The 24,056-nt window shown below is 42.0% G+C and overlaps 1 protein-coding gene across 4 annotated transcripts in view; it reads right to left on the bottom strand.

Moving 5' to 3' along the window:
• Positions 1-24,056, bottom strand: part of PALLD (palladin, cytoskeletal associated protein) — a 375,798-nt gene that overhangs the window by 156,836 nt on the left and 194,906 nt on the right. For all 4 annotated transcript variants that reach the window (XM_080928550.1, XM_080928551.1, XM_080928552.1 and 1 more), the window contains exons 9-10: positions 14,899-15,018; positions 12,416-12,758 (exon numbers count right to left, since the gene is read on the bottom strand). In XM_080928550.1, coding sequence (XP_080784676.1) covers positions 12,416-12,758; positions 14,899-15,018 — 463 coding nt within the window. The remainder of the gene's footprint in view (positions 1-12,415; positions 12,759-14,898; positions 15,019-24,056) is intronic.

Below are 24,056 nucleotides of genomic sequence, written 5' to 3'. Positions count from 1 at the left end.
CACTTGAGTAGAGGGCAAGCTCACATCCTGAAGCTCTGCAGCCAGAGGGGCTTCAGGTCCAGAAACGCTGGGCCCAGCAGTGTTGGGAGGCAGCCCAGTTGGTAGAAGGCTTGCTACAGTGTGCAAAGCCTTGGATAGCCAGCATCACAGAAACGGGGCATGGCAGTGCGTGGCTGAAATCCCAGCCCCGGGAGGTGAAGTCAATAACAATCAGAAATTCTCAATTACCCTTAGCTACACAGGAAGTTCGAGACTAGCCTATGACACAAGAGACGGCCTCAGGAAGAAAAACAGACGAGAAAGAAATTAAATAGATGTGCATTTAATTTTTATGCTAAAAGCTGAAAGCCAACCTGTTTCCATTGATTAGCTTCCAAATGCTGTTTGTCAAGCCCCTCCCCCTGCCTCTCCTGGTGTACACAAGTTCACAAATTCCAGTGCGGCCTATAGTTGCAGTCTGGATTTTGGTGCCAAAGGTCATCAGATGGTTATGGAAAGCTTTGAACATGAAATTTAGTTTAAATAAACACGGACATAAAGGAGCTTTAAAGAAAAGAGATAATAGAGAGGAAAAGGGTGGAAAGGGGAAAGACAGGGTCACAGCACAATAGCTTTTCTCCTTTAAAAAAGAAAAAAAAAAAAAAAAAGCCAGTGATTGTTATCTGTAATGAGATAAAGGGGCTCCCCAGGCTGGACTGAGGAAGCACATCAGGCTGCCATAAAAAACAGAAGAAGGAAGATTTATGAGTTTGAATCTGAAAGCATGACTAACACTCAGCAGGAGGACTAGAAGCTGGGAGCAGAGAAAGCCACAGGAAGTACACCAGAAATCAGGCACACAGCGAAGGGCTGCTGGAATGACGTGGAGAGTCAGCCTGGTGCCTGCAGGGCCTGCCAACCTGAATTCAATCCCCAGGACCCTCCGGTGTTAGAAGAAAACACACTCCCAGAGGTCCTCTGAGCATCAAGTATGCACCAGGGCTCTGGAGCATCCCCACACGTAGACACACACAAACAAGTAAGCAAATATAGAAAGAAAGGAATGGTGGGGAGGGAGAGGAAGAGAAGAAGTAGAGGGAGATAGAATGAGTAAGAGAGAAGAAAGATAGAGGGGAAGAGGGGGAGAGGGAGGGAGAGAGGGGATGGGGGATAGGGAGGGGGAAGAAGGGAGAGAGGAAGGGAGAGAGGGGATGGGGGATAGGGAGGGGGAAGAAGGGAGAGAGGGAGGGAGAGAGATGATTGGTGGGGATATGACCATGAATTGGCTGGCTCTAGGATCTGCCTCTTCCTGGCTTTTTCATGTGGGTTCTGGGGACTGAGCTCAGATCTTACAGCTTGAGTGAAATGCACATTATTGACTGAATTAATTTTTCACCACCGTTTAAGAGGGTTTTGGTTTTTGTTTGTTTTTATGTTTGTTCGCTTATTTGAGAAAGCATTTCTTTGTGTAGCTCTGGGGGGTCCTGGAACTCCCTCTGTAGAACTCATACACCTTGAACTCATAGAAACCCACCTCCCTCTGTCTCCACATTACCTTAATATGAGTTTCAAATAGAGATATTAGAAAAATATTATTTAAAGAGAAGAGCTCTGGATTGAATTTGAGGCAGGAGGATAGATTACTGGAGGCCTGTCTGGGCTATAGAATCAGCTGAAGTCCAGACTGGCCAAGAGGGTCTGAAGGGAAGAAGCAGAAGGGGACCTGGGGATGTACAGGAGTCAGGGTATGTCAGGGCCTGCATCCAGTCCTCACTACAGACAGAAGGTCAGATGAGGTCACATGATCCCAGGAAGGAAGGAAAACTTCATATAGCGAAGTCCAGAAGCTAGATAGGTCTGACCATTGCCACAGTGACACTAGACAGTAGAAACGTGTCTTAGAGAAAACTGGCAATTCTCAACCCAGCTGAGCTGCCAGTTCAGGGCAGGCAAGGAAACGTTTTCAGACGAGTTACGGTAGAAAGTCAACGTGTTCTGCACCTTTTCTTTGAGAGCTGAGGGCAGGCTTTTTAGCAAAGGAGAGAAGAAAATGAAGTTTCAGAATTGTGTCTGGGAATCAGAAGAGGAAAAATCAAGATGCAGTCACAGGATGATGAAAAGGAAGAGACCCAGAGGGGTGACTAACAACCTCAGGAGCATTTCCTACATTCAAAGGAAAGTACCTGTACATGAAAATGTCATGAGAAAAATGATGTTTACAAAGATGCTAGAGAGTGCTTCTGTGGTCCCAGTGACACAAAGACAGTTCAGTGTGAAAAAAGTAGATCATGCCAAGACTGGACAAAATGAGTACCATACCCAAACATTTCAATTACTAACACTGGGTCAAGTATATTTTCCTAAAGACCCCAAAGTCAAGTTTCTATGATTTATGCCATCCTGTGTTTTATCATAACAGTGAAAAATGCTGATGTTATATGAGTTTCTGGGGGCGGGCAGGAAAATGGCCAAATAGCAAGACAAAGTGACTGGTCGCAAAGACTGGGTGTGTCAAAAACCTAGCACTTGTGTTTGTCTGGAGGTGAGTGTCCAGTTCAAGGTGGGGACTCCTGGTGTGCCACTGAACATCATGGTTTTCTAATTGTAAGCATCCTAGAACGCTGTGCTCCGGCTTTAAATGGTGTCGTGAAGTATAGGTCAAGGTCAGAGAAGCTCAGGAGCACACTCTCTTTCCTTGGAGGCCTGAGAAAGATTGACAGTTGTAAATTCTATGTGAACATAACTTGTGGGAAAGATCTGACACCAGGAGGGAGAACGGTCTGGTTAACCCAGGGTTTCTATTTGATAAATTGCTTATAACCAAATGGGATTCAGTTAGGAAGAAGGGTGTATGTGTATGTGTGTATGTGTATGTGTATGTGTGTGTGTGTGTGTGTGTGTGTGTGTGTGTGTGTGTGTGTATACTGATTCTAAAACATGCTCAGAGTAATTTAGTCTGATCATGACATGGAAGAAAGGTGGACTCAAAACTGTACCCATCACATGCATTTGAAATGTTACAGCAACTTTTGATGACTTTTTAGGACATGGCACAGAGCTTGGGCCAGTTCGAGCCCTCGCAGCCTTGCCCTTCAGCACTGCCTTGCAGGATGGCCTCTTCAGGACTCACCCCCACCCAGCCTGTCAGATGTCATGGAAACATCACATCCCCTCTGTCCACCCAGATCTAGCTCGGTGTGTGGGGTTGAGCTTGATCTGGGTGCGGACCTGGGTATTTGCTGACCTGTCTTTTCTCCCATTCTAATGCAGCCCAGCACTAGAAGACAGTCTCAGAATCTCAGGCAGAAGTCTCCTACTTGCCCTCCAAGTAGCACTGGGCAGAGCTCTGGTGTGATTCCATCTGCTGCTTGCAGTTACTCTCACTAGAACTAAGAACTTGGACAAAAGTTGAGTGAGCACCTCATTCCATTTCTCTTTCAACTGTCACTGGAATCCAATCCTGACATAATCAATCACTGCCATCGCAACATCGTAAACCAGTATGGCATCTTAGAGCTTTAGGTCACACAGACTGAATAAATGCAAATCCCCCTCTCCTACCGGACAGCTGGTGCCCTAAGCAGAAACCAACCAGAAGAACTTTGAACAAATAAGAAGTAAAAGCCCTTGCTCTTCTAGAAGGATCTATCACAAATAATTCTCTTAATGTGTAAAACTGCTTTGTGACAGAATAAAAAGAAGGGTGAAATAAGTGTGACTGTTTCATGGTCACAGAGATTACTTATTTAAACCGAAATAAAACATCAGCTATTGAGAAAAGCAGGGGCCAGTCATAAAAACACAGTCATAGGAAACAAGAATTTACCTCGAAAGTGAAAACGATTTGAAAGTTTGAGCTACAAACTCCATTTTAGAAATTGCAGAGGGCAAAGGCATTATTTATTTTATGCTGTTTTGTAATGAAGCCACCCTTTACGGCTACTCTCTCTCACACTCACACAATTTTTGCTACAGACATTATTGAGCATAATGGTACATCTTGAAACCACATGGCATATGGACTATTTCAACCAAGACAGAAGGGGGGGGGGTAGGTATTTGTGGTCTTTCCGGAAGTTTTTCATAGCCGGATCTGACCTACTTAGAAACTCTTTTGAGCAACAAGAATTCCAGATCGCTGTAGTTACTGTATTTGGATATTGTGTTAGTCATCCTGGTGCTTCACTAGTGCTGCATCAGGGCTTCTACCTACTGCGGATGGGTGTATCGTTGCATTTAAATAACAACAGGTCAGAAGAACACTGCAGAGGTGCAGCAAGAGCATAAAGAAGACCTTCTACCCAGTTCCAGTGGATGCTAATCTTTAGTGATTGGCATCCTTTAAAACCCTCTCAGTACATATGCATTCTGACAGCACCCAAAAGGCGTGAACCTGAGATACTCTGGCAGTAAGGCCTGATGTTCTGATTGGAAATAATTTATAGTTTCCTCTTGGGTTATGAAGCCAGTGTGTGCTTAAATTTAAACTGGACCTGTCCAGCCACCCAGTTTTATGAGATCTAAATATTTCATCAACCAAGTTTAATATGTGTATTATTGCTACAAATTGAATGAAAGAATATATAATTCTTGGCCACATATGGAAATGGTTTAAGAAGAAGAAGAAGTGACATTGACTCAGAGTTCACAAGGTTCGTGTGTTTCTAAGCTCAGTCAAGGGAGGAAACAGTCCTTGAGTTCGCAGAGGAAACCAACTGTCTGCTTTTACACATGTAAGTCGAACCAAGTAAAACAAGCCCGGCTGTTCCTAATGTTCTCACCATTGGGTGATATATTGGTTTGAATGAACAACTTACATGTTCACAGGATTAAAAGTATATAAATAGATAAATAACTAATTGGCAGCCTAGTACAGTTCAGTTTGCAGCAGACAGAAATAAAATCTTATAGCTGGAGTTGTAGACACGAAATAAAATTCAATAAATACAAATCAGGGAATCATCAGTTAAGAATAATTATCTTAAAAGAGCCAAACGTAGGAACTAAGCTGGTTTAATAAAACCTCAGCCCAGGGTCTCATTTGGCTAGAAGAGGGTCAGTAATGACAAAAATCAACCACGGTATTGAAATGTAATGAAATAAAGAGGGGTGCAAAAGGAAATGGGAAATTATATTGGCTAAGAACCCATTGGTGCCTCACCGGGTCAATCTTAGTCATTCTTTGTTGAAAGAAAAGTAATCTCAGGATTATGCTTGGCACACCTCTCAGGTACAATTCTCATCCCTTTGGCTTTCTTCTTTCTTATTGGTCTTAGTTCAGAGTCATCCTCTGGAGCTGTTTTCTAGATCCTTCTATTGCTTTAGAATGTCTTGACTTTTTCTAACCTGCTTTGTCTCTATTGAAACCTGTCATTCCCCAGGGATGCTGCTAGTTCCTTCAGGTCCCCCAAGCAGGCATTTTCCGCTTCTTACAGCTACCCTTAGAAGAACTTGCTATCATTGATCAATGTCTGCTTCCCCTGTGAAGTTCCTGTGCTCCACCTATAATCACCCTTTCCTGTTGTTATCAACAACCTTGGTGACTTCCTCACTTTTCTCAATGAGTTTGCTATTTAGCCCTTGGGTTTGTGCCTTTGCCCTTGACTGCCACTTATGCCAATGTTTCTTCTAAGGTCTAGATTTGCTGGACAATTTCCCGTATGCCTGTGACCTTCATTTCCACTTGAAACTCCCACTCAAACCGATGAGTCTTAAGATCTTATATCCCTTGGCGGATACTTGTCTGTAGACTGTGAACTTAGCTAGTCCCCCCGACCCCCCCCCCCCGACTTGGTCATCGCTGGTATTCCCTGCCATGGTTTACAATCTCACCCTGCCTTGAAGAAGTTGTGTTGTGGTATAGCACTTGCTATCTTAGAATCTCAGTCTTTTCTATTTGTAAGGCTTTCCCCTTTATCTTTATGTCTTTTCAGACTTGGTGCACTGCCTGTGTGATGTTTTAAATGTACCCTCTACGAATATTCAAATTCAGTACAGCAGCACCCTTACATACAGTTCCAGGCTTGCCAACTGTTCACACTCTTTGCTTCTACTCTGGAAATGCTAACACTGGCTGATAGAGAGCTGCTGAAAGAGTGCTCTGAATTTAATATGGGTCTCTATTACTTTCACATATGCTCTTCTCATTGCTGGGAAATAAGAATTCTCTCATCTGTATTTACTCGGTATTCTCCATATCCTAATTTGGTCTTCATAATTTAAAAGACTTATTTCCTTAATCTTATGTGTATACATTTTTGCTTGAATGTGTGTATATACTATGAGTGTGCCTGGTAGTTCCCAAGGAAGCCAAATGGTATGAATGGCTGAGTAAGAGCCACAAGTACCCAGAACTGTTAGGCTATCTCCCTTGCCCAATTCTTGGCCATATTTCTATGTAGCTTTATCTTAGCTAACTCCCCATTAAAAAATGTCTTCATCAGGAAGATACTACATTTTCAACTTCATAATTACCAAAGGAAGTCTTATATACCTTCGACAAGGTGAAATAAAAATCTTGAATATTACCATCCTGTGATCTTTCATGTAAAGCTCCAAATATCTGAGGTTGAATATATTGTGGTTTTGGGGACATGGTGGTAGAGTTCTGCTTCTGACATAAATAGAATGCACCTGAGAACATTTAATACACACTAAGTAAGACTTTGAGCTACCAAATAAGGATTCAGTCTAAAGGAAATGCATCTATCACCTTGAAGTAAAGAAGATACTGTCATACTGATAGTATGATCTTGTGTTATGAATGCAACACTGCATTAGAGCCAGTATTTCCATAAAAAAATTAGAGAAAAAAACATTATCCAAATATTATTTCTTAGTTAAAAGTTCATACTTCAGGAAGTTTCTTGATTAGGCTTCCCACCTCAGGGAGGGGTTGTTTCAGAAGAGATCCAACACTAACACTGTTAATGTAAAGTTATCACCACAGGGTATTTATAAAGAGGCTGTATGGCCAGAGGGCTAGCTGGTCTACCTGGGGCCATCCATCATCTCTGCTCTACTCTCTCCTGATGCTGTTGGGCAAGTGTGTATGTGTATGTGCAATTTTATTTCTGCCTCTAATGTTTCTGCTCATTTTCCCTCTAATGTTATTCTGAAGGTCCCTTTGATTTTACTATCACTAAACTGTTCTTTGACTATTTTCTGCAGACAATAAAGGTCATTTAAGAAGAAACATAAACTGATGCATATTGATTTTTTTAAATCAAAGGCAAAATAATTCACCTTGTAAATGTTGGCCGAAGAAGAAAAGCATTTTGGATTGCACTAAGTTCAAATTCACAGATTAAAAAAAAAAAATCTGTATCAAGTTAATAGGTGTGTGTGTGTGTTTGCATGTCTCTCTCTCTCTCTCTCTCTCTCTCTCTCTCTCTCTCTCTCTCTGTGTGTGTGTGTGTGTGTGCTTTTTTACCAAAATCATTCTGGCAATCACTAGGCTACAGATAACTCAAAGGTAATACTTTTTTATCTTTGAGTCCAGAATTTCTCAGCATTCTGCAGGCACTCCAACAGTGAGAAATGGATATGTTTTAGATTTAGAGGATATTTCTGTGCATTTTAAGCATCTTTTCACTGTTGCTTGATGGTTATAAGTCTCTAGCTATTTGCCAACACATACTATTCTCTACATGGTTTTGCTTCTCATCACATTCCTTGACCTTCATGTTTAGTTTTGCTTTCCAATCTACCAGATAAGGCTCATGGTAAACAGCCTCTGGAAAACCAGCTGTTGTTCTATTGTCAAAAGGTGATATAATGAGATCGTGAGAGGTTAAAGGATGGGAAAATGTTCAGCTTTTAAAGTTATGCCACCCAAGCCGCACATTGGAGTTTGAGCTTTGGTCCAACATAAACAGGCCAGGAAGGGAGTAGCACAGGAGCCTGTAACCCTTCATCAGAGTCTGCAATCTGATGAGCTGTTAACATGTCAAGTATGCACACCTTGAGACTGCAGTTTTACTGTACCCAGGCCAACTAACACTGTAAGTGTTTGCTAGAGACTAGAACTGTCTCCTCCTCTTTTCAGATGGCCCGCTTTCTCCCCAGTGTGTTAAAGCAAGGCGTCAATCAAATGGGAGCACTGGAAAAATGAAGACAGAAGTTTAGTAACTGGAAGAATTTTTCTACTGTGATTCTAGTATATGAAAAATGTGTTTATATTTATCCTGTGCCTCCCCACTGTGTATGTGTGTGTGTGTGTGTGTGTGTGTGTGTGTGTGTGTGTGTGTGAGAGAGAGAGAGAGAGAGAGAGAGAGAGTATTTGTTAGTATGGATGTATTACATGTATGTTTGTATGTAGAGGTCAGAGGAATAGGTTTCTTGATTGCTTGCTCTTCATATTTCTTTTTGAGACAGGGTCTTTAACTAACCCCAAAGCTCAACCTAGACTTCCTGGCCAATAAGTTTCATGGGCCACCTGTTTCCATTTCTTGTTCTAGCACTGAGGTTCCAGGGGAGTGTCACCGTATCTGGCACTTTACATGGGTTCAGGAGGTCTGAACTTAGGTTTGCACAGGTATTCTACCCACTGAGCTATTTCTTTTACTTTTCTTGTTTTCTGTTTCTTTCTTTCTTTCTTTGTTTTCTTTTTCTTTCCTTCCTTCTTTCTTTCTTTCTTTTTCTTTTCTTTCTTTCTTTCTTTCTTTCTTTCTTTCTTTTTTTTTTTTTGAGATAAGGTCTCTTGTTTAGGTCAAGCTCATGCTGGTCTTAACTAGCAATGTAGTTGAAGAGGACTTTGAATCCCTGATCCTGATCCTTCTGCTTCAACTTTCTTAGTGCTGATCACAGGCATAGGCATTCATGTCAAGTTTGATGCTGGTTGTAGATGAAATTCAGGGCTCTGTGCATAGCAGCTAAAAACTCGATCAAATGAGTGACATCTATAGGCCCACACATAAAATTTTTGCTGAATTCTTTACATACATTCAGTTATTAATGGATGAGGAGACAAATGCTAGTAATTAGAGATGTATTATAAAGAAGGAAATGGTGATGTTTGAAGATAGAGGTCCAGAAATATTTACAGAAAAATTAAGTAGAATGAATGAGGTGGCCTTAAAACTGCAAGCTCTTTCTCTCATTTCTTGCTTTCCTCTTGTTTTATTCATTCAAAAATATTTATGAACATCTACCATAAAGATAAGACCAAATAAAGGCAGTGAAAATCCCTATTTCAGAGAGACATCAACATATAAAGGCAATAGCAAGCAAATGGCCATCAGATGCAATAATGTACTTTGTAGTAATTAAACAGGAGGCTGGCTGCTTTAGATTGGGTGGCTGGGACGGGGATGACATTAAGTTGAGACTAGATAGGCCAGAAGAGACCAGCTTTTATCACATTCCAAGCGTAGAACATTCCAGGCAAAGGAACAACTTGTACTTCAATGTGTGTGTAGGAGTGTGGGGGACCCACAAGGAGCTTCCAAACATAGAAAGCTCTGTACAGTTAAGTTGCTGATAAAGACTGACACTAGTCAACTATTTCCCCCTGCTTCTCTCCCATACACACTATCTCTAATTATTGTACATTCAGAAAAGAAAAAAACCAAACCAATTCTCTATTTTAAATAGTTACCGACTATATGAAGACATAACTTTAGTCTTAAAGATACTGGCTACCTTGATGTAGTCTCATTTGGTTTCTGGGACAAACACCATGAGCAGAAACAAGTGAAGAGAGGCTTAGGTTTATTTTAGCTACAGGTCACAATTGATCACTAAGAGAAGTCAGAGCTGGATCTCAACCTGGAACATGAAGTAGAAATGATGGAAAAAGCTACTTGCTGGCTTTTCAGGCTCATGCTTAGCTAGCTTTCCTTTACACCATGGACGAATTGCCCAGGGAATGGTACCACCCACAGTGGGCTCGGCCCTCCCAAATCAATTAGTAATCAAGATAGTTCCTTACTGCCAGGCTGATCTAATCCAGGCAATAACTCTCTAAGATGAATCTTATCTATGTCAAGTTGATGGTTAAACCCAACCAGGATACTTGCTGTGAAAGAATTTTTAAAATATATCTCTCCCTTGAGATAAGATTTTCAGAAACAATGGGTTATCTAAAGGTGGGTAGAAATAGAGACAGACAAATTTTTATATTACTGCAAAAATGGTAAATATGACTACATAGTAAGACAGATTCAACCAGAGTTCACTTTTACTTCAACATAGGAAATACTAATCCATTTTAGAGACTAGAATAAGAACAGGAGCAAAAAGAGCTGTTGAATTAACTCGGAAAATTCTTTCAACCATCTCATTATCAATGGACAGAGACTTTTATGGCCATGTGTGTATTTTTGGTACTCCACTGGTAAGTAAGCATTTTATCTGCTAACCCACTTTTTTCTGGGTGTAAGTAACCACACCTTTGATTTCTCATTTTGCTGGCTGTGTACATTTCAATAATATCTCCTGCCCCCAAGGAAGAAGAGGAAGACAGAGAGGAGAGAAATAGATGGGGCTTGGAAACAGCACGCTGTCATTTCTACATTGATCAGTTGACTTTAGGAGTTAAGCACAGGGGCAAATGCAATCAGCTGTCCCTTGATGCTCTGCCACAACTGCTGAGTCTGTGAATCAAAAATATCCTATGGATCCCAATTCCAGGCAGAGCTGCATCTTTGAAACCTGATTTTAAAAAAAAATACCGAGAATCCACATTTTTAACAGCAAGCTATACATTTCTTTGGACTCTGCAAGCATTGTCTGTAGAGAAAAGACACAGTGATAGACTTATTTGGTACAAAGCTAGCATTAAATAGTCTCCAAGATGGGTTCATGGTCCTCCCTGTTTGCCTCTGAGAAGATGATTTAAGCAAATTGTCATCACCTCTGAAACTTGTACTTGAGCTACTCAGCCTTTTAATAACTACAGAGTTATTATTTTTGTTTTGTTTTTGTAGATAAGGCCCTGTCATACGGGCAAGCAGGGCCACACAGCCGAAAGCTGAACAGTTGTTGAAATGCCTGAGATAGGGAGGGATGGAAATGCTGGCTAACCATTCCTCCTGTGTACTCTGTGATTTACACCCGATTTATGAAGACCATGAGAGGAGAAACACTCCACCAGATCAGAAGCACAGTCAAGACCTCCTCATTAAACACATCTGCCCTTCCCCAGAGAAGGGGTCTCTGTTTCAGTACCGACAAATACATACTTCAGATGCAAACATGAAACAAGTCAGTAGTAGCAATTAAGTTTATGGCTAGTACTCTAAGAATGTAAATCTCTTTTTATGGACGTCTTTTCTTTTCTTTTTTTCTTTCTCCTCTTTCTTAAATTTTCTCAGTGAGAACACGGGTCTTTCATAATGTTATCCATAAACCTGACCAGTAAACGGAGGCACCAGAACAGTACAAAACGAAATACTGGGTAGCAGTGGGTAGTTTGCTACAATCACTTCTTAAGACTGCTGGAAGACTGAGTTTTAGAAAATTGCCTCCCCACTTGGTGAGGTGTTCTTTGAGTTGGTTTGCATCTGGCGGAGGTCCATGAAATCCCTTGGCAAACAGTACAGCTATGTGTAAGTGTAAGGTGTCATTCCGGTTTGAGCTTCTAAGCAACTCTAACAGACACAGTGGATCAGAGATTGAGGAACGTTTTAAGTATTTATTACTAAGGAAGCAGAGAACTCAGGCGTGAAGAAGCCATTCTACTCCAAGTCAAAACCACCAGGCATCGCAGGGAACCCAGAGGCTCTCCTGGATGGAGCAGTTTCATCTCATGGGAATGTGAACCAGTAGGGAATGCATACATTTCCATGGACCCACTAAGAACTGTTGTGCCATGATAGAGGACCTTTGACTTCTAGCGCCACCCCCCAGCCCCCCACATTTGTGACAATGCTTGCCACATAGTGCCAATGGAAATAGCTCACCGAAGACTTATTATCCTGAGAGAATAATAGAAATCAACCATGAATGGTGGAAAAATGCAGTTCCACGAGCTTCCACAGGAGAGGAGACTGAGGTGTGATGTCACCTCCACCTGACAAGCCTGTCTCTGCCTCTCATCTCCTGGCTAGGATTAGCCACGGGGTTCCCATTCTTCCTTTCTAATGTCCTCTTTCTGTTCACATCTGTGCTTCTTACTGACTCAGCCAGTTAAAAAGTTTGCCTTTGGTTTAAAAGAGGACCCCTTCTCCATCCTGACTGGAGAGCAGTTACACCCTGACAGTGCCCTTCACAGAACCTTTCACAGCCATAACCAGTCACAGCTTCTTTATTTTAAATAGTCTTTGTGTTTTCGGAGGCCAGCACTTAGCAGCCTGGTCACCTCAGCTAAGGACAACTTGCCTGCAGAAGGGGTGGTGAGCTAAAGAGTCCAGACCAGGAGAAGGCTTTTTCCGAACCAGAGAGCAAATTGCACAGGGATACGGAAAGTATTATAAAGCCACACAGAAATACTCACAGTTTGGGTTTGGCAAGGAGAGGTGGCGGTTCCTTAGTGGGCGAGAGCAGGGCAGCTGGTGTTGGAGGAGATTGATTGCCACAAGCTTTGCCATTAATCAGCCCATTGACTCCATGGCTGGGTTGAATGCCGTTGGTCTCCCTCTCTGCTGAGCTGAATTGCATTTGAAGAGCTGCCATGCTAAGTCCTAAGTCTGGAGTGTTCACCTGCTGGATTTCAGACGGTTTCTGGGATGCCAGCTCATAGGAGCCTGTCTCCAGGATCGGAGGGGGCGGGGGGAAGTGTTGGAAGTGATCACTGTTGGGTTCTCCCGCTGAGTCATAGCTGCCGCTCTCGGTGTTGGCTAAGGAAAGGGGGGAAAGAGGAGAAATAATTAGTTGCTACCCGTTCAACAAATGCTTTTCATACTCTTAGACTGTGGTGGTTTGAATATGCTTGGCCCGGAGAGTGGCACTAGTAGGAGGTGTTGCCTTGCTGAAGTAGGCTTGGCCTTGTTGGAGGAAGTGTGTCACTTTTAGGGGTGGGCTTTGAGACCTTCTTCCTCGATGCATGGAAGCCAGTCTTGTCCTGTTTGCCTTCAGAACAAGATGTAGAACTCTCAACTCTTCCAGAGCCAGGCCTACCTGGACACTGCCATGCTTCCTACTATGAAGATAATGGACTGAACCTCAAAACCAGTAAGGCAGCGCCAATTGAATGTTGTTTTATAAGAGTTGTTTCGCTTATGGTGTCTCTCTACAACAAGGGGAACCCTAACTAAGACATAGACCCAGTGGGAGTTCCTCGAATGTCATTAGGGAAGGAGTACTCCATTGCTGTCACAGATGTGGGAGCATTGCCAAGCTCATGGCCTTGTTTTGAGTGACTGCTACTTGCCTCATTTCCGGATTGAGCTCAACTGTAGAAAAACTCCCTACTGAGTCTATGACAAAGTGTGTTAGGAGCTTAAGATACACTATCATCGAACATGACAATGCAAACAGTGTCAACCTAAATACTTCACCCTCTCACCCCCAGGTCCAGAATCCCTTCAGACATCCTCTCCAGTCTCACTGAAAACACTCAAGGTCTGAAAAGGCTTATGCAGCCGTCCCTTATGAAGCTAGGGGGAGAAAAATTCTGAATCTAAGTGAAAGTCTTGAAACTCCGCGAGTGCATAGGATATGTTCATGTCTGATAAGAAATTATGTTTTCTCAACTATAACTTAGTAGAAGCCAGACTTTAAAAGGCTCCTCTATAGAGTAAACATATCTTGAAGTCATACCCTTCCTGAATCATTTTCTGAGGGCCCAGCAGACCTTCTAGTGCACCAAGAAACACTTATTGAGGTTGGTGGAAAAACCAACCAATTTATTGATAGTGTTTGCCATATAGGAGACAGACAGGAACAAATATTACAATTCCAGGTTTTGCCACTCAGACAGAGTCTAGTTTTTGTCCTTAGTGTTTGAGGACTGCTATGATCATCTGATGGGACCCTCTTCAAGCCAACTGACAATTAAAAAGCCAGGATACCGCCTGCTAGGCAACTCCTGCGAGTTAACTGTAGTTTCCAACCAGCACTGAACAGCAGTTCATTGCTGTCCACCACCTCCCAGTGAGATGAACAAACCCTTTCCTACATGAACAGGCCTTTGTATTCCCAAAGCTTGTTTTGGTTGAGCCTCTGCTGCCCCCAAGCTCTTGCTGTTCTAGAAATCAAAGCAATAGAAGAGCCACCCACTCCCTTTAAACCTACTGTGTGTTACTGGGTGCTAGGCTTGGTCAAAGGGCGCAGTTTAAAAATCTCTATGAGAGGCCCTTGAAATATGAGGCAGCTACGGCTACCCACAGAGCAGAAAACTCACTGAAAACCACCAATAAAAGCACAGATCTATTTATTTCTTCTTGTACTCCCTGGCGAATTTGTTTTTTTGAGTCTGGATGTCCGTGTGTTTTTGGATACTGGGTTAAATTCTGTTCTTTCACACCAGAGTTGCTCATTATTCACATTGATATAAATACTGTGATGAGATTTGCTTTCTAAGATCTTCTCCATTTCTCTACATTTCACTAGCTTGCATTCTTCTCTCAGAAGTTAAAATCCAGGTTTGTACATTCGGACAGGTTTCTGCAGGTCCTCTGCATCTCTGAGGACCATGACAACACCTCTGACTTAGAGCTGGCATTCCGAGGCAAGGGATCCTATCTTCCCATGAAGACTGTAGGCTCCATTGTTTCTGAGATCATGATTGCATGCTTTTTGTTTAATTGGCCCCGTGAGCCAGTGAGTGCTAGGTCCTTTATTGCCTTCACCTCCACTGCTTTCTGCCTCCCCCAAATCTTTTTGTTTACAGTTGAGACACCTGATTGTTAGGATAACTCTGGAGTGGTCTGAACATTCCTAAGGGCTGGGCCCTGTTCTGAGGACAGCTGATGCCTGCCTTGGGGAGCTACTCAAAAGCCAGGAAGGAGAACCCAGCTGCTTTGGATTCCCACATACCGGAGGTTACAACCAGCTCTGCAGTGCTGGTCACTGATCCATAGTTGTTTCTGGCTGAGCAGGTAAAGATGCCTGCATCTTCAGGGAAACTCTCAGCAATGACCAGGGTGCAGATCTCCTCTGGAAACAAAGAGACCAAGACAACCTGTCAGAGGGAAACTGGGAAGTCATGTGACCTCAGCCCAACCTCCTCGAGCTCCCCTCGAAGAGCAACTCTCAGGCTTGTGTAATAATGTTTCTTCCTTCAAATTTCACCATCATCAATGAAGAGGAGTAAGTCTGCCTCCAAACATGCTGTATCTTTCAAACACTGGGGGGGAAAGTCTTACCTATGGTCAAAGTGTTACCTCACAAGAATTCTTTTGTGTTTACTAAAAGAAGCTCCAAAATTACAGCTTTAAAAGACATATGTAAATATTATCCAAGGACGTAGTTTGGGGTACCACTACTTTTATCTTAGTATTCAGTCAGATGTCTGTCTAAGTCAGGGTTTCTATGGCTGCAGTGAAACACTGTGACCAAGAAGCAAGTTGGGGAGGAAAGGGTTGATTCAGCTTACACTTCCACATTGCTGTTCACCACAAAAGGAAGTCAGGACTGCAGCTCTCACAGGGCAGCCACGGAGGGGTGCTGCTAACTAGGCTGCTTTTCCTGGCTTTCTCAGCCCAGTCTCTTATAAAACCCAGGACCAGCAGCTGGGCCCCTCTCCCTTGATCACTAGTTTAGAAAAGGCCTTACAGTTGGATCTCATGGAGGCGTTTCCTTAGCTGAGGCTCCTTCTGCTTTGATGATTCTAGCCTGTGTCAATTTGACACAAAACCAGCCAGTACAATGCCAAAATGGTGTGTGCCAAACTAGATTCAATGCGTAATGCAAACTGAATCAATGACAGAGTTTTATTAAGACAAAGCACAGGGGCTGGAGAGATGGCTCAGGGGTTGAGTACAGGATGTTCTTCCAGGGGTCCTGAGTTCAATTCCTAGCACCCACATGGCAGCTCACAGTATAATGAGATCCAGTGCCCTCTTCTGGTGTGCAGATGAACATGCAGTCAAAGTATTCACATAAATAAACCTTACATATTAAATAAATAAATAAAAAACAAAGCACTGAATTGATATTACTTGGTTCAATATAAAGAAATACGACAGGACAAACGTCACAAGTTTCTACTTATAGGTCTCTTCACAAGCTAAACTCTGCCTTCAGAAATCTAGAACGGTGGCTGGGGCAGGGTAGGGGAAGCTTATGCTCAGAGTGGACGCAGCTGCAAACATGCCAGTGAGAAAGTTCTGGAAGGATCTGCTGTACAGTGGTGAACGAGAAACTTAAGGAAGCTGATTTTCTGTAATAAACTAACTTTCCTTCTCTCTCTCTCTCTCTCTCTCTCTCTCTCTCTCTCTCTCTCTCTCTCTCTCTCTCTACCCCCCCCCCCCACTTCTTTCTGCTCCAGCAAAGAAGATTAAAATAGCAGTAATGAATGTCTCATGTATCTGTTGAAACATCAAGTTAGGCAAAGATTAGAGAATTTTCCAAACTATAAAGAAATTCATGTATATTGCTTAGGTAGTGTCCGTCTTTGTTGAAGAATAAGAACACGAGCTATGATTCCAGCCAGAAGGAAGAAGGAGATTAAAGGCTCTAAGATACCAGGAAAGACTTCTGAGAGAAAGCTGCCGCCCCATCCCACACACACACAGCCCAGACATTTGGAATCCACCCATCTATGTGCTGAGTATGCTAAGGAGCGTACTGCTTAACATTCTAAAGTTGCAGGTGAGACAATGATCCCCGGTTTCCAGCCACAAGGTACCTGGTATTTGAAGGGGATGGGATATGTCAGCATGGATACAAGAACTTGGATTAGAAATTCTCCAGATGGATTCTAGTCCAAAGTTTACAGGCCTAACGCCCAACTGCCACAAGGGTGTGCCCACATGCCAGGAAGGTATGCCTACTCTCCCCTCCCTGCTTCCTTCAAAGTCAGTGCGGAGAGTGGGCAGATTTATGAGAAAGTTCCAGTTTGCTAAATGGAAATATCTCTAAATATAAGGTGGAATTAGGAAAGAATTAAATTTGGGAGGGGGAGCAATTTAGAACTTAGAGCAAAGAAGCAAATATATGTTGATGTTTATATTTATTTCAGACTTCTCATGGAATCAAACTGCAGATTGACTATGTAATATCTTTCCAGGTTTATAGGACACTAGATATTCTATAATTATTCTATAACAATAAAAGATATTTTTGCCCCCCCCCACTTTGTTCTTTAGTTGCTTTATAATCCTTCCAACTCAGCCTATAAAGTCAAAGCTAAATGAGGATTTCTGAATTATCTATCTTTTTTTTCTTTTTAAGACTTTTCCATATATTTAAAAATTGTGAATTTATATTTTGGGCATACCTGAGATCTCATTGCATGGGAGTTATGGGGAGAAGGACCGTGAGTTCAAAGCTAGTCTTGAGCTTTGCAGTGATAACATAGGTTTGATGAGACCTGGTCTCAAAACCAAAATCCATCAAACAAAGAAGCCTTCCCAGATCATCCCTATGACTTCAGGAAAATGAAGTATGCTTTGGATAATACATGTACATGATAACAATTTCATACAAATACATGGTATAAAACTTAAAAGGTACAAATGGATGTTTAACTTTCTACCTCCTAAATAATTGTGTTAAAACTTTCACAAGGTTTTATCTTAAATTTAAGACATTTTAGTTTATATCTGAATAAACATAAACATTTTAGTTGATATGTGTATATTTTTACTTATGACAGAGACATATAGAAACATATAGTAAAAGGATAATTATGTTGTTGTACACAGAATTTTTTTCACTGTGTGTGAAACATACAGTAACCTCCTAAGAACTCACTGATAGTTATTTTAATCAGAAGACAGTTTAAATTCTTTAGACCATAAGTAAAGATGACCTCATGGAAATTTCCTGACTTCAAACAATGAAAAATGCATGCTATTGAAAATTGCAACCTGAGCTTTTAAAATACTTTCCCCAATGATATGGAAATACATTTTGGGACATGATCACAGATCACACAGAATTGTGTTGCAGCAAGCAGCCTGAGGGTGGCTGGCAAGCATCCTTTCAGAGTCCTGTGAGGTCTCATCTGTGAGTAACGGGAGCTATGCTTTTCTTAGATTTCATGGTCAAAATAGTCCTTTAAAAGACACAATTGGAATACCCAATGTGAATGTGGGAGCAAACGCACAGCATGCTGCAGAGTTTTCTCCACCACTTAATGTTTACTTAAGAGGAAATCGAAGCCCACTGAGCTACGTGTTAGCAGGATCGTTGCTTCCAGTTGTGGTATTGACAATAGCAAAATGCAAAAGACACTCAAAAATTACACTTGAGCTGCATGCTAGTTCCACGACACATTTCAACAATGTGTGTGTGTGTGTGTGTTTAACATCACCTTGCACAAGCAGGCAGCTGTGCAGGACTAGGCAGATGTAACCCAGGCAGACTCACCTTCCTGTCTCTGCAATGGAAAATGTCCCCTATTTTAAGATATACCGTGGGACCCAGGCAAAACTATGAATGAAGAGTGCCAAGCTATGACTGTACTTTTCATTTAAGCCATTTTTTTTTTTTTTTTTTTTTTTTTTTTTTGCATTTTAAAATTGGCTAGTCTACTTACAGAGGAGCAAAAAAAAAAAAAAAAAAAAAAAAAAAAAAAAATCTAGAGGCTAGGAAAAATAAACTTGGCTCTTGATAGATGCCCAAGATTCTTCATCATTATTGAAAATGTGTAAGTCTAAAACTGGAATGTCTGAGCTCTTGGTAAGACTGATGAGTTTTCGTTGCTGTTGAAGGATTTTATTTATGAGACTGGCTGCAGAGGATCCGTTGCTTTTGAATTTGATTCCTGTATGGTGATAGGAATCACCTGCAGTGATTGCTGAGGTTGCTGATTTCTCTCCTCTTCTCTCACCCAGAGTCTGACTAAGCAGGTCTGGGATAGAGCCAAGAATTTTTTTTTTTTTTAAATATGCTTTCCAGATGATTTTTGTCTTTAGGAAAGTTCAAAAAAGTGAATTTCAAAACATTTATTAATGAACTGGAGATACAGTTTATGTCTAACCTGCATATGTGTATATACAAATTACACACATGCACAGACATGTATATGTATATGATGTATATATATGTATAAACAAGAACACACATACATAGTGGCAACAAATGTCATCAAAACCACTAAACTTAGGCACTCTATCTTTTACTCATGTACTTTCTGTCTTAAAATTTTGATTATTGGGCTGGAGAGGTGGCTTAGCAGTTAAGAGCACTGACTGCTCTTCCAGTGGTTGGTCCTGAGTTCAACTCCTAGCAACCACATGGTGGTTCACACTGTGTATAATAGAATCTGATGCCCTCTTCTGCTGGTTCTGAAAACAGCAACAGTGTACTCACACATTAAATAACCAACCTACCAACCAACCAACCAACCAACCAACCAACCAACCAACCAATGAACTAACCAACCAACCAACCAACCAACCAAACAAACAAACAAACAAAAAAACAAACAAACAAACAAATAAATAAATAAAATTTTAAAGTCTTAAAAAAATTGGTAGTTGCAAAGGAAGGTATATAACTCCATGGTTAAACTCTTGCTCAGCAAGTAGAAGTGCCTTGCTTTGATTCCTAGTATGGAGAAATAAAAAAACGGTCACCACCCACTTTGATGACTCATTTTGAACCACCATCAGGACAACAGACAAAAACTTTATGCCTCTTGAGGCTGGCAAGATGGCTCAGAGGGTACAGTGCCTGGTGCAAGTGTGATGGTACGTATTCAATCCTCACAACCCAACTGAAGGGAGAACCAACGATTCAACCGTTCTCTGAAATCCACAGGTGTGGCCTCACTGCCCAAAATAAATCATGAAATGTGAAAATAGTAAGTCAATACTGTTCCATAGCCCCGAGCCTGGCCCCAGATGCCTTAATAACTATCAATCCGGAGCGTTTGAAAATCTTAAGGGAAGGGCTTGAGATGTGGGTTTCAAAGACACTGACATATTTAAAAGACACACTTATTTGATTACAAATGGCCACTGAATTGAAGGGAAATAACAGGACTGACAAGACAGCCTGTGAGGTCACCTTGTGTGTTTTGACAATCTCCTGCAGCCTTGGCTTTCCAGTTGAAGCAGGTAGAAAAGGTGGTAACAGGTCAAGCAGGAGCCTCTACATCTGCATGATTAGTCACTGTGCATTCAAGAGACAACAGGAACCGTACAAGGCTCCTGGAAGGTTTTGCTTTAATCGAGTAGATGTGGTATGGATCAGTTGAAAGTGGACGAAAGCAGGGGAGAGTAAATACAACCTAGAAAGTCTGCTCTCTGAAAGGACAGAGGGCTCCAAAGCTCTCATTCTTTCGGGTCTGATCTCAAGAATATGGCTAATTAGTCTTGCAGTCCAACTTCTGGAGGTAGGCTCCTGGGCTGGCACCGGGTGTGGTGCTCAGTGCTAGGGCACAAAGCCTCTACAGTTGTCCCGTTGTCTTTCCACATTAACCACATAGGGAGCATGGTGCAAAGGGAGGTAATGAAAGATTGAAGTCTGGAAACAAGCGTTTCTTGATGCTTAAAAGTCTAATTAGTGTTCCCAATATCCTAAGAAACAATGGTTCTCAAATGCACAAGGAGATAGCTGAATGTTCCCCCTAATAATTTCTCAGATTCCTTGGATCAGTTCTGCTGGCATTGCAGGGGATGGACAGGTTTGGTTTTTTTGAAGGTATGGAAAACAGGCAGTAGCTGCCTCTGAGTTATGGGCTTCCAGCAGCATTGAGTGTGTGTGTGTGTGTGTGTGTGTGTGTGTGTGTGTGTGTGTGTGTGTGTATGCATGTGCTTGCATGTGAGAGCGCAGAAAAGAAAATCAGGTATCCAGCTCTGTTTCCACCCTCTCTGCCTTGTTTCCTTGAGACAGTTTCTTGGAGCTAACTCGGCAGTTAGTTTGTTGAAACACGGCTTCTGTCTCTGCCCACCACAGTGCTTGTGATATAGGTGTGTATATGGCTGCATCCAGTTTTTTATGTAGGTCCTTCTGATTCAAACTCAGGTACTCATGTTTGTACCGTGTGTGTTCTCACCCCCAGAGCCTCCTCCCAGCATCCTGACGACTATTAGCGAATGATGCTGCTGCTTCTTTCTCTTATATTTTTGGTTGTGAGCCTTTAACTGCTGATCCATCTCTCCAGCCCATGCTTCCTCCTCCTCCTCTTTCTTTCTTTCTTTCTTTCTTTCTTTCTTTCTTTCTTTCTTTCTTTCTTTCTTTCAGTACACTGTGGCTGTCTTCAGACACACAAGAAGAGGGCATCAGATCCCATTACAGATGGTTTTGATCCATCTGTGGTTGCTGGAATTTGAACTCCAGACCTCTGGAAGAGCAGTCAGTGATTTTAACCACAGAGCCATCTCTCCAGCCCCAAGTTATATCTTTTTAAGAAAATGTAAGGGTCCATATACAATTCCCTTTTCTCAGCCCAAGAGCTAAGGAAGAAGAAAGCCATTTGGTTTCTTGGTCCTTGCATGATTTGAATATAAAGTCAAGAGTTGAGATGTGGCAGATAAAGTGCTACCTCTGCTAGGAAGGTGCTGGGCTTTTGCACTCTTGTCTTTGAGCATTCAGCCTCCATCCTTAAGCACCAATTTCTAGGCTGCCTTCCTTTTATCCATAAGATCTATCCTAACATCCACTTTCCTCCTTCTTTAAAAAATTAGACTTGGCCTCAGCTTTCCCTAACAGTGTTTTGACGATGGCAAGTTTCCATTGGAGACCCGTTATCAACTAAAATGAAATCATTTACTGAGCTTTTTTTTTTTTTTTTTTTTTTTTTTTTTGGTTTCCTTTATGGCTCATGTTCCCTAGTAAATATCTAGAAAGGTTAGAACAAAACTAAAAGAAGAGCACTGAGATGCTGTTTTGTGACATGGCAGTAACTGTATTGTTAACTCCAAGTACCCAAGGTTGCTTTCTTTGCCTCTCTTGAAAGTGTCCCCCACTCAGGCCACAGGTTCCTGTTTGAAGGCTTGAAAGGGGCACCATGGCTTGCAAGGTTTGGACATCATTAAATACAAAGTAAGCCACAAGGAAATGACGAGTGCCAGGTTGTAATGTGGAATTTCCTTCTGATTGAAACTTACTTGAACAAAGGCCCCCAGGACATCTGTAAAAGAAATTCTGCTAAGAACCGAATTCAGAAAATGTCCGGGGTTGTGCATCAAATAAAGGCAGTTAGAGGCTTTCTGGTCTGCACCAAAGAACTGTCTCCAATACAAATGGAAAGGTTATTAATAACTTTAATTGTGGTTCATCTTAAACCCAATTTCTCTAAATTTGATTTCCTGGGGTTGTGATTTGAGGGCATCTAATAAATTACTAAGCCAGAAATTATTTTAATTGGTAATAAATACTTGCCAAAGCTAACCTAAAAATTACTCAGTTGCAGCAGAATCTCATTCAAGTTCCTGGATGTTTTTAACACACAGTGAAATACAGACGGAAAATGAAATTTGCAGAAACTCATCCAATGAAGCAGCAGCAAAGGTAAGATTAGTTGTCCCCTAGGTTCCTAGGTTTCATACATCTCCCCCTTTGCCGCCTTCTATGTGGTTATGTAGAGTTACTAACATATCTCTCTCTTTGCAGCCTTTTATGTGTTTAACTGGAGAGACGAACGAACAACCTTTACTTTTCAAGCCACATGGTTTGGCAAAGACAACTATTAAAAATAAAAAAAAAAGAAGACTCTGGCTGAACCTAAGGAAGAGAAACTCCAGTGAGCTTCCATGGAGTGCAGGCATGAATACATTCTAAGGATCATTAATGACAGTCAGTTCTTCACAGAGAGAAAGACACTTAAGATGTTAATGAAACGAACCACTGTGTGTTTATGAACTGGAAGAAATAAAGCAATCTTAGCACGTTAGAAATGGCTTGCGTACCCTTCCCAATTGTAACCTTCTGCCCCTTGAGATAATGGTTCCTTTGATGCTCTACGTACATATCCTTTAAAAACTAGGTATTAAAATGTCTATATGTATATATGTGTCTTATTTAAAGTCTTGTACAGTGAGTCAAACTTTGTCACCTAACAGTTGCTGTTGATGGAGTCAGCACCAGCAAATTTCATGTTTCCAAATTCAACATGGCCACATCCCGGGTCTCAGGACTAGGACAACATGGAGCATGTCCGTGGGGGACAACATGAGTGTCTTCTGAGATCACGTGCTAGTCCTTGGAAGAGAGTTCAGGACAACAAAACAGGAAAAACTGGCGTTGTTATTCAGCTATTCTGTCATCAGGGCAAAAGATGGGAAGGAGCTGGGAGTGAGGGTGCAGACAGCCTCAGTGGGTTTGTCTCCTACTCACACCCTGCAATCTGGTGTGTGTGTGGGGGGGGGGGCTGCCCTCCTCCTGGTGCATGGCTGGTTCCCTTTGATCCCCGCTTCCTGTTCCCCACATCTGCATCTTGCTCTTTCTGGTTCAGCTCCCTTGTTTGTGGTAGAGAACATCCTCCCCTTTGGAGGTTGTGGCAGAACACTTCTGAGACTTTGCAGGTCTGGAAATATTTTTTACTAGACCTTCACACAGACCTGAAGACCTGGGTAAAATTCCAAGTTTGAGGTAATTTTGCACTCGAAGCTTTTGCTTCAAAGACTGTTTGCATCAAGGACCGAGGCTCGCTGGGCTCCCTGGGTCCACGTTTGTTCAGTGGTCTCCTTGTCACGGTGGGCATTCTGAACCACACGGTGATGTGCACAGCTCTGAATTCATTCCGCATATTGTGCACTTGGTGTGGATTTTCAATACAGAAGTAAATGGCTTCAAATTTGGTGAATCTGTTTCTGCATACATGTATTGTGTGAGTGTGTTGCACACAGACATGTTCTTGCTTGTGTCAGTGCATGTTGGGGTGAGAGGTGTTTTGTTAGAATATTTTCCTCAGTTGCTCTCTTCTTATTTTTTGAGAAAGGGTCTTTCATTGCATTTACTGATCTCTGATTGGCTAGACTGGCTGGCTAATGCACCTAAGGGGTTTATTTACTGAGCTCCACTGCTAGCTTTGGGGTTATAACAAGCCCAGCTGTTGAAGGAGGCTGGGGAACCTGAAG

Source organism: Micromys minutus, assembly GCF_963924665.1.
Source record: "Micromys minutus genome assembly, chromosome: 14".
NCBI classification, from domain to species: Eukaryota; Metazoa; Chordata; class Mammalia; order Rodentia; family Muridae; genus Micromys; species Micromys minutus.
Note: the sequence above shows the minus strand (reverse complement) of the source record. Positions and strands in the feature narration are given on the sequence as shown.